Genomic DNA, 11,981 nt, shown 5'->3' on the forward strand with positions numbered 1-11,981 from the left:
ATTAATGTTACTGAAAACGTTGTCCGTCTTACAAAAGAAACCTTTTCCTTAATGTTTTCTATTTGATATCCTCTATTTGGGTATTCTTTATAAGCCAAACCCATTTAGAGCCATTCTGAAGAGTACATTTCCACTTTACTGAATGTAATTCTTAACAACATAATCTCACAGATAAATAATAAGAGAGCTGACTCCTTGATATGACTCTTAATCATTGCTACGCTTAAATATCGATTACTTTTTCTACAGGACTACGAAAATTATCTTGGAAAATAAAAACAAACAACAACCAGCATTATTCTTAAATTCATTTTTTAACTTTTTAACTAAAGAATGTTTTTAGGGCGCCTCATCCTTCTCAAGAAAGGAAGAAGCATTTTTCTTAAAGGAATCTTGAAAAGTTATTTCTTTTACAGTACATTTCCACCCTAGTGGCTTTCAAAATTTTACTCTTGCCTGCATAACTTCAATCAAATGAAGAATAGGAAGAGGATTGATTCCTTGATTGACTATAATCATTATTTCTATGTATACTTTTCCTATAGTGTAAGAGATAAAGTTTATTCATTAAAGTACATGTTTTTGTTATCGTTTTATGTGTAGTTAATGTAGATATGTTAATATACATTATTTAAAATAGAACAAATATTTTTCTTTACTGGAATATTTACCTAATTTAAATATATATATGAAAGAAACTTTCTTAGGAAGTAATTTAAATACAATTTATTTATACTTGCCTTTATTATGGAATGTGCAAATAATACAATTTTACATACATTATAAGCAATTTTGTGTCGACAATATAAATTAATCATTTTAAAAAATATCACAATAAAACATATCCTGTATCATATGGGGTATAGTTAAACTATAATAATACACATACATAATCACAGTGGCTGTTTAAACAAGTTAAATTTGTCGATTACATAAAGTCACATATTTTAAAGCTTAATCATGCGGTTTTAAGCATAAACATACTTTTTTATTTGGCCTATTTGTAATAAATACAAGAAAGAAGCAATGTAATATTTAATTATTTCTCTATTAAGTTTGTTACCATTATGTGTAATCAGCACTTACAATTAAGCCCAATATTTTAATTACTTCTTTACCCACTCATTAAGCTACAAAAAATAAGTATTACTTAAGTCACATTAAATTTAAAAAATCGTAGAAATCGAACAGCCGTAACTCTAGTGTTATACGTGGTGCCTATCTTATCGTCGAATTTCTTCAGACTTAACGGTAGAATTTAATTTCAGTTTCGACGCAATCTTTGAGCAAATCGTCCACCTCGGAGAGGTCCTCGCCGATACTCTCGGTGAGTTTTTCTAATTCCTTAACGCAGTCGTCTTCCATGTTCCTAAGCAATGTCAAAACTTCCGGTTTCTTCTCCAACGCCTCCTCGTGCAACTTGTACAAGTTGTGAGGTGCCACCTCCTGGAATCATCAATAAAATCGTCATCCGCACGTTTAAACCTCTCGAAATGTACTTACCCCACTGCACTGGGTGTGTTTGGAAATCACCGAGTTCGGTGTGAAGATGAACGGCTTGAACACGGATTGGGAAGCGTCTGGTGTTGCTGTGAACCAATGTACACTGGGTTTGTTTGTCGTCAACGTCGACACTTGACTTCCCTGCGTGGGGAATGCGCCGCTACAGGACATACAAATTCCGGACTCGGTGTCCCTTAAAATTTCGAACATGTCCGTCTCTCTAAACGCGTTAGAGGCCGCATGTTTCTCCAACAACTTTTTCCCGGCTACGTATCGCTCACCGTTGATCTCGCTCGGGCCGCCGAATACTTTGGCAAAGTTGAATTCCTCCTACGACATTGATAATATAAATAAAAAATGAAATGTTGGTCGGACAATACGTACAACTCCATCCCAGAGTCCTTTTGATTTTGCGTAATCCTTCAGACCTTCAGAAGTTCTGTCGTATTTTGTCGTAATTGACAAATTGTTAGAAATGTTTCTGTATCCGCCTGGTTAAATTAAACGATTATTATTGATTTAACCAAAGAAATATTTTCATATTATTGACTAAAGTGAAATACACAACAAATTATATTATATTTGTAAATAAATGTGGTTATAATTTATCTTAAGCTAACACACTTTTTACAATTTATAAACAGTATTGTAAAATAAAATATATTTTATATTAAAAATATATAACAATATATTAAAAAATAATATAATAAGCTGTTTTAAATGAATTAATAAAATAAAATGAGCTTAAACAATTGTGAAATTTAAACATAGAATAAAAGGTAAATTTCCACAGCTGATTTCTAAAGTTATAGACAATTATGTAAGTGCATAAAAACTGGACAAGAAAAAATTAGATAACTGGGTCACTAAAAAGTTATGGAATGTTTTCAATTCAATTTATATCGAATCAGAAAAAAATATATTCCGCTAAATATTCGTCATATAATTTTAAAACAGGTGAACAATAAGAATAATTAATGACATAATAACATATTTGTAAATAAAATTTGGTTAGGTAACATAATACCAGTTGTTAAATTTTCGATTCCATTTATTATTTTCATAAAATAGCATAAAAAATTAAATTAATTAAGATAAATTTTAATAATTATTGTATATTATATTATCAAATATGGCTCGTTTATATAAAAATTACTGTTTAAAATCAAAAAATGCATCACAAATATAGCAATTATTATGACCCATTAGTTACAGACTCTGTATCAGACAAAACAAAATTATTTTAATGAATTAATAAATCAGATAAATAAAATTAGAATTCATTTTTGGCTTTATTCAGTAATTTTAAGTTTTTTAACTCGAGAAATTATATATTAATGATTATTTTCTTGTTAATTAAAGAAGTACCTAGATCATACATTAATACCTTGTTATATTTTTATATTTTTTCAAATATCTTCACCAAATTTTGTTCAGTTGACTGGTTTATATAAATTACTTAATAAAATAGAAAAATGCATCATAAATATATCATTTAATTAAAACCCATTTGATAAATAACAATATAGACTCTATATAGACATAACAAAAGTATTTCAATGAATTATAATCAGATAAATAAGATAAGTATTTATTTCCGGTTGTATTCACTAATTTCTAAATAAATCTAAGCAAAATTTGGTAAATTTATTAACTGAACAAATTACCAAATTTGTTCAGTTAATAAATAATAATAAATAATAAAATCGAAAAATCCATCATAAATAGAGCTTTTACTTATGATCCATTAGTTAAAGAACAGAAGATTCTGTATCAGACATAACAAAAATAAAATTTATTTTCGCTTGTATTCAATAAAAGTTAGGATATTTAAGCAAAATTTGATAAGTTGTGCAACTCGAGAAATTAATTTTTAATAATTATTTTGTACTTGATTAAAGAGATATTTCGTGCGAGACATTAATTTTTTTACTTCTTCAAATTATTGTCTTATTCACCAAATTTTGATCGACTGACCGGATTACATAGAAAAAATGAATATGAATAAAATCTATAAATATGATATAAATATAACACTTAATTATGATTCATTAAAAAATATTATAGAGTCTGTAAAGAATTTTAATGAATTAATAAATCAGATTAATAAAATAATTTGGTTTTATTCAGTAACTTCTAAATAAATTAGACCCTAAGTAAAATTGGTTCGAAAAACTAAATTTTAATAATCATTTTATTCTTAATTAAAGAGGTACCTCGTGTGACATTGATACCTTGTAACTTTTTCATTTCTTCGGATTAAATAGAAATGAATAAAATCAAAATATGCTTATTATAGATTATGTATTAGACATAACAAAAGTGTTTTAATGAATTAATAAATCAGATAAATAAAATAAGTTTAATTAATCATGAAATTCAGACATAATATCAAAAGTAAATTTCCGCAGACGATTTTTTCTATAGTGATAAAACAAGAAATTTTATTTATGTAAGTATATAAAAACCAGACGAGAAAAAACTTACGATAACTAGTTTCTCAAAAAATTATCAAATGTTTTTCAGTTTAATTAATATCGTAGCGGAAAAAATAAAAACGCCAAATATTTTATTATATAATTTTGCGGCACGAGTAAATAAAATGTAAACATAGTTTATCTAAACTATAAACTGACACCTTTTTATACGATATATAAATATTATTGTATATATCGATATATAAATTTAAAACGCAGTGAACGAATAACAACCTGTTCATAACTAACAACTTAGCAACTATTACTAAGTAGTACTGAATATTTTTGTACTTATATTGTAATGAATTTCTATATCAGATTAACACAATTAATTTAAATAAGCATGAAATTTATACATAAAATAAAATGCAAAAATTCCAGTGCCAATTTCTAAAATCATGAAACAACAAATTTTAATTAGGCAATTATTTAAAAATCAGACATTCATTTACTATGTTGAAAATATAAAAATTATTCTTGTATTAACTTTTTTTCAATTAATTTGTTTTGTCAAGTTATTTTAATGCTTATATTTCTTATGTTGATAAATATGTATTTAATAAAATAATCCCTGTTAACTAGTCAAGTGTTTTCTGCACATCAGTAATATCACATAAATAAGGTTGTTAATAAATCATGTTAAGATAATTCTGATATTAAATATTAAAACAATTTTCCAGTGATAACTAACCAGAAAAATAAATAAATAAATGATACACAGAAATATGGATTAACAAAGCATTAATGAACCTTACTGGTAATTTGTTCTGCAATCCAATGTTTCCCAGATGTTTCTAATACCCAAGCAGTATTTGGATCAGCAATTAAAAATGAGTTATAATAAGAAAAACCTGGATCTGTACTAGAACAAGGACCACCTTGTCCATACTTCTCCAACAATGATGTTATCACATCTAAAGCCTCAGTTGCGTTAGAACTACGTTCCAAACCCAGTCTAAAATGTTAATGTGATTAACATGAAAGTCTAATTGGATGTTCACTTGATTACCTTACAAGATCCATTCCGAGTAATCTTTTTTCACCTTCATCTCCCATATCTTTAGTCCAGACTGCTTCATTGCCAATTGCTACACCACATTCATTTGAGCCCATCTCAGCACCCCACATCCAGTTCGGTTTGCTTAAAATGACAGCCTTGGTGGATCCAGATGATTCGACTTCTATGTAGGTGCACTGGAATTATTTGTTAGATCAAATATGTCAAGTGAGGGAACGTTTTGCTTACTTTAATTGGGTCTGAAGAGGTGGTTGCAGGGAAATAGACGACTTCCTGTACTTCACCCTTCGGCCTGTCGGAGTTTTTGCCAAAAACGACCCCATTACCAGTATGGTTGGGCAACACCACAAACGTATCACAAGAAATCGGCTTCGCCATGCTGAAAACAATCGCACAATTCACCACTGAACAACAGAAGTTGTGTGTATGAACGAAAAACAGCCGGGCATACGTTAGGTTATCTCTGCCCCGATTAATTAAATTAACCGTGCGCGAACAAAGTAAATACGGGTGAATTACTGAAAGCTCGCTCCAATATTTGTCGAGTACTCACATTCGTTTCGGGTTCTGCGAATGCAATTAAATGCTAAACGTTATTGTAGGCCAAAAATGAAATGGCAATCGACTGAGTCACCGCCACAGCTGATGGAATCACCGTACAATCGGTTTTTCGGACATACCACCGTGCGGCTGATCCCACCGACAACAGTGGTCGAAACGCCGACGATGGATTGGACGTGCGTCGGTGATCGATACAAAGTCGCCTTACGGTATTTGGAACAGTGTCGTCCATTGGAAGGGGTCCGCTTTCTTGATTTCGGTTTGTGTAACGGATCTGTTTTTGTGCAATATTTTTGATAAATAAGCTTTCTAATTTGCGATTATTGGTACCAGACCTACGGGGTATTCAACAGGTTCTGTACATTGAAACAGGTAACCTAACTCCGTACTACATACTGTAATATGTACAGTAGTGGCCATTAGTATAGCAACTTTTTAAAATGTTTTAATCATAACTCTTTATTGTTAACTGTTAAATAATATTAACTTACTATTGTTGTTTTGTACAATATTATAACTATAGTCTTATTCTGTAAAATGTTTCTATTTTTTTGTATTGAGCTGCACATAAATATAGGAACTTTAATTTTGAGTAAGATATTTAACGATTAAATCTGTTTTATTTAATTTAACAATAACATTCTGTATAATATCATTTTTGTTTTATAATTTTAGCCCATCTCTGTGGCACAGACTGGAACCATTTTCCGAATATACGATAAGTCTATAGTTTTTCAATCTCTCTTGAATTGCTGTGAGTGTTTAATTGTGTAAAATTGTTATGATGCCCCTTAGACTAAAGTGGCCTAAGCTTCTCTTTTAAGTTTAAAAACCTCTCTCCGGGCATCGATCCGAAGATCATGGCCATAGTGTTTACCATGTATGATAAATCATACATGGGGGAAAGGAACGTATATTTGCATATATGGTATGCTGAACCAGAAGACGTGGGACTGACAAAGATGCCAGCCCCCTGTCAATTGGGTTCGGAAGAACAAGTCCAATCTGAGGAAGATCCGAAGATCTTCCTGGGGATGGATTGGACTTGCAAGTGTTGGATCCGTTAGCTCCCCACTACTACTGGCTTGTGGAGCAGTACTGAGCCCCAGGACCACGACAAGGTGGATCGATCCTGGGGTATGATTCGGTTAAGATAATCATAAGCAATTCAAAAAGAAACTTTCACATTTTTAGCACTAACCATCTTCTCACAGTCCTTAAACTAATTTTAGCAACATCCATTTCCTCCAAGTTGACTTAATTTGAGTTGACAATAAAATTAGACTGAGTTTTGACATTCGAATTATCCAGTTATCGATTTTCTTTCAAGTTCGTGCAAGTTTCCCTAAATTTTTTAATAATTCGGAAAACGATTGACTTGTTTAGGCATCTCTTGTTGTTTCTTCAGGTCTTAGTGGGGCTGAATTAAACGAATTTAAATTAACAGAAAGCAATAAAAGATTATAGAGTAAAGAGATGCTCTAGTTTTAAATTTTAAAGAATAAAATTAGATTGATCAGTTGTAGTATATTTAAAAATAACAGAAAAACAATAAACATTATAGGTACTGGAATCCTATTTAATTATTATTGCTAACATTTTTAACATATATTTAATAAGTTGCTATAAATATGGCCACCACTATAAGCTTTCACATAAGCTAACCCCTATAGAATATTTTATCAGAATATTAAGAAGACATATATAATACTGCGGAAACTAAGCACAGAAATGTGTATGTAGATCATCTATTTTTATGGTACTATTAATTAGAACACTTATACCAATCCAAAGTTTTTTTAATATTCACTTTAATTATGTTAAAATATACAAAATAAAGAAATTATTTATGCTTTAAAATGCACAAAATTAAACGTAAATAACGAACACCCTGTATAAAATTTGGGTGTACTAATAATGGCTCTTTATAGGGTGCTCCTGAGTTAACTATTGGATTTATATAGATATCGATCAATAGCTATTACATCTGCAATTACATCTAGAATTTAAAAATTCAAAAATATGAAGTGTGCTCCGTTGAAAACAACAAACTTGATCACTTCCTACGAAACCGCAAAACAGGAAATGTTGATCAAAATAAATAATAAAAATAGTTCTATAGTCTATTTATGATTACTATAAAAATTTCAAAAACCTTATTTTTATTCTCTCTAAATTTCCAATGAGTAAGTTAGGTGAGTCACTCTGTATATGAAGAAATTGATTCAATAGATCAGACCCTCTGTTCTGGTGTGTATTTTAGCACATTGTTGTTCTTCAATGTGAAATTATTGTCAGCACAACTTAAAATAGATTTTATGTGTTTTTAATCATATTCCTATACATATTCTTGATTATTTTAAATAATATACATGCATATTGATAAATTCGTTTTTAAAGAGTCATTTAAAATTGAGCTCTAAAAGTCAACGAGTTTGTAAGAATTCATTTAGTAATTATACTCCAATAAGATAGATATGTATAGATAAACTGACTAAAAATAATGTATTGTTTCTATGTGAGATTTACATAATAATGCAACACAATATATCTATAATTGTGGTAAAAGCATTTGATATTCTTGATTGAAATCATTCATTTCATCTTAAGATAATAAGATGAAAGTATTTATTCATTTAAATTTAACTGGACTTTTTTAACTACTTAACACTGTCCAAGTGATTGCAGTATCCAAGACTTTTGGAGTTTGTTTTTCAGTTGAAAACATGGTAGCTTCAACAGTTGGCAGTAACGATCCAAGATATGCTTGGGCTTCACCATTAGATCTGATCCACTGCTCTACATTATAGAGACAGACTGGACTTTTTCCTTATTTCTTACTTTCGCACTATTTCTTGAAGGTAATTATATTTGTTAAAAAATTTGCAATGTGTAATTGTATAGTTATTAAGGAAAGTTAATAATTTCTACAATTTTTTTTATTATATCTAGAACGGAATTATACGAAATTTGTTTAGTGAAAGTAAAAAAAAAATACCAAAAATTATAATTGTCATTACTCAATATTTCCTAAATAATTAAAATTTTATGAATTTTTGGTAATTTACTCATAAGTATAAGTACATGAAAAATTGCGGGTTCAGTCAAGAAATATTTACATAACTATAACCTAATAACTAGTTTTAGTTCGTTAACTATTTTTGGGAGCTCACCTCTTATTAAAAGTTTATAATCCAAAAGAACTTAATAAATAACATGGATCATATGTACTAGGTTTTTCAAAGGTTACTGCAGAAGATTTCAAGGCTAAGGCAAATTTTAATTAAACTTTAAATATTCATGAATCCCGTAATCTCTTCAAATAACATCAAAATCCTTTAAGTCATGTATGCCAGGAACAATTAATCCTTTTTAACAATATTGATTTCACTGCAAGACTTGGAAAAACAATCGGTGCGTTCCATTCTATTATAATTGGAGGAAAATATTTACGCCTTTATTCTAACTATTATCGATGTTTTTATTGTTTGTTCCATGTATAAGATTATCGATAAAATAATGTCACCAAAGAGGCATTAATATAACAAATCAGGGTTGCTGAAATTATAATAAAACTAAAATTTAAAACTTCAGTGATGCCAAAAGGGTACAAAAATTAAACAGTTTTATAATTTTATGATGAGAAAATCATAAATTAAGAAGTTGTTGACAGTCACAGATGTTAATAAGGGAAGGTAATATAATAAATAAATAACCCAATAAAAGTGAGGACTTCTCACTGACAAAATGCAGTCCTTTACTTTACAGGTCATTCTATCTATTACTTCGTAGAATTTCCCTTGTGAATTTATGACCTTCCGATAATGATCCGACATATCAATATGAAATATATTTTATCTACTTTTTTATAAACGATTCTTATCAAATACATTGTTTCTAGCCTAATACTAATGGGACAATTGATACTGATGTTTATGAAAGTATAAATTTTTATACAATTATAGAATTTTTGTATATTGGATAATTTAAGGAAGCATTAAATTTTTTAATAACTTATTTAAGTAATATTTTTTTCTCTCTAAATACATACATGTATTAATATGACCATAAAAAATAGTTCTTTTCCTTTTAAGCTGGTATAGAACTTAAAGAAGCTTTATTATTAAGTACATTAAAATAAATATTTAAAAAAAATGAGAGTCTATGGAAACTTTTCTCAGAGAATATTTTGTACCTAATATTGGATTTTATCCAAAGTTTGTATGTTCGTTAAAAATGTATTAAAGAAAATTGATATAACTAATATAGTTAGTATTTTCGTATTCTTGTAATTTGATAATAAAATACATTAAGTACCAATTCAAATTGTTGATATAAATATAACAGATAAATTTTATTTTGGGGTTAGACATTATAATTAATCAAAAACCTGTTTTAACTCAAGATAGTTAAACTAATTTTTCCAATATTGTCTCACTATTAATATTTTTAGTGAAGTATCGAATCGCGTAATTATGATCTGAAAAATAATCAAAACTATAAACAAATTTTGAAATTCTGTGTCAATCTATTTATAAAACTGGCAACAGCGAGTCTTTTCAACTCCTTCTGGGTGGAGTAGTTACCGTGGAACATTTCCTGCATTAATTAATTTGGTTCAGTTTGTTATCTAGCCCAACACCCAGCATTAAATTCAGATAGACTATTTCCGGAAATTAGTAAGCCTACATATGCCCGAAATCGCAGTTTTTTTTAATCCATCATACGTATGTAATAAACACAATGTTAATTTACTAATCTTTAGCTGAAAAATATCTTTCAAGATAAATAATATTGTCATTCATGTTTTTAAAACCATTTTCACACATTCTCAAAAAAATGTCATTATTAATATTTTTCAAAAAAGTTATCAATGGTTAATAATACTTTTTCTTAGACGACCACATACACTGGTAGCCAGAGAAATAGCATACAATTTAAAATCAAACATTTTGATAAGATAAGATATTTCATAAAAGGGTTTAATTCAAATTTTGTCTAGACAGTTTAAAAAATATATACTTTAATATACTTTTTTTGCTGGTCAATGAAATAGCACATTCAAATATATTTACGTTTTGTGTGTATATTTAACAATATTCTTAATTGTTAGAATTTATATTTCGTAGGAATTATATCATTTTATTAAATAAATTCACTTTCGGTAAGAAGAAAAAAACATAGAATCTCTATAGAAGAGAAAAATAATAATGAAACACCAAGGCTAAATATTCTTAATATACTATAAATTTATGTTTTTGAAAAATAGTTTACAATGTTAACGAATATGAAACAATACACAACTAAAAATACAAAATAAAATGTCCCAAAAAAAAAACAACTCCTTTTATTACCAGACAAATTGTAAAATCAATAAACGACATCCTTTCTTGTCCTCTAGGCAAATAAAAAATGTATTAATTGAGAATACAATATCAGAACGTTTTATAGAACAAACAAACGTCAACTGAATGAACAAGGATATGGTATTTTTGATACCAACGGTAAAGATACCAAAAATGTATTAATCATACTTCAGTGTACTTTCAAATGATGAATCCATGTTCAATATAACAAAATCAAATGGTAAAAAATAAATTCATCGTACTCCTAATAAAAGTTTTAATCCCAGGTAGACTACAGAAACTTTGAAACACGTCGGAGGAAAAGTTTTGGTTTGGGGTTTTTTCTTTGGCATGGTATAGGACCATTACAAAAAATTATGAGTAAAATGGACCGTTTCGTATATAAAGATACCATTATAGATGTAATGAAACCATTTGCCAATAATAATTCATCAATTACATACATATGATAATGTTACGAAGCAGAATTATCCAAAATTGGTTGAAAGATAAAGTTTCTCGATTTACCAGACGGTCAATCAAATCCGGGTCTATATACAATTGATAACTTGTGGTTATTAATTCAAGAGTAGTGAAATTTAATTTCAAACGACCATTGCCTATATTTCATTAAATCTTTACTTCACCGTTTACAACTGGTTATAACGAACAAAGGGTATCCAACAAAATATTAACAGTTTTGTTTAAAATATGTATAAATTCCATTTCTATAGTTGTTCACGAATTATTAATTCCGACAAACGTCGACCAATAAACCCGAATAACTATAGACGGAAACAATGGTCGCGAAAGCCTTAAACTTTACATATGTATAAATTCATTAACAAATATATATTTTTCAAAAATGTGCTCAGTCACATTTTATATTTAGTTTGTTTAAAATTTAATTTAAGTGGAAATTATTTTGATTTAGGTACAAAATAAATAATTGTAGGGAGAACATAGTTTAATTATTTCAAATATTATATAAAATACCTTGATAGTATTTAATTAGAGGTGTGCCTATTTAACAATAAATAGTAATGTGTTCTATTTCTTTGACCACTACTGTATTAA

The 11,981-nt window shown here is 28.5% G+C and overlaps 1 protein-coding gene across 1 annotated transcript; it reads right to left on the reverse strand.

Annotated features, from left to right (window-relative positions):
* Positions 1–725: 725 nt before the first annotated feature.
* Positions 726–5,712, reverse strand: LOC109601145 (secernin-3). The gene is made up of 7 exons (XM_020017371.2): positions 5,552–5,712; positions 5,227–5,377; positions 4,990–5,174; positions 4,736–4,935; positions 1,888–1,994; positions 1,504–1,833; positions 726–1,446 (listed from the first exon to the last, which is right to left on the reverse strand). The coding sequence occupies exons 2-7, from the start codon at positions 5,374–5,376 to the stop codon at positions 1,246–1,248; spliced, it is 1,173 nt and encodes a 390-aa protein (XP_019872930.2). The 5' UTR covers position 5,377; positions 5,552–5,712; the 3' UTR covers positions 726–1,245.
* Positions 5,713–11,981: the final 6,269 nt, after the last annotated feature.

This window comes from Aethina tumida, chromosome 4 (genome assembly GCF_024364675.1).
Source record: "Aethina tumida isolate Nest 87 chromosome 4, icAetTumi1.1, whole genome shotgun sequence".
Taxonomy (NCBI): Eukaryota; Metazoa; Arthropoda; class Insecta; order Coleoptera; family Nitidulidae; genus Aethina; species Aethina tumida.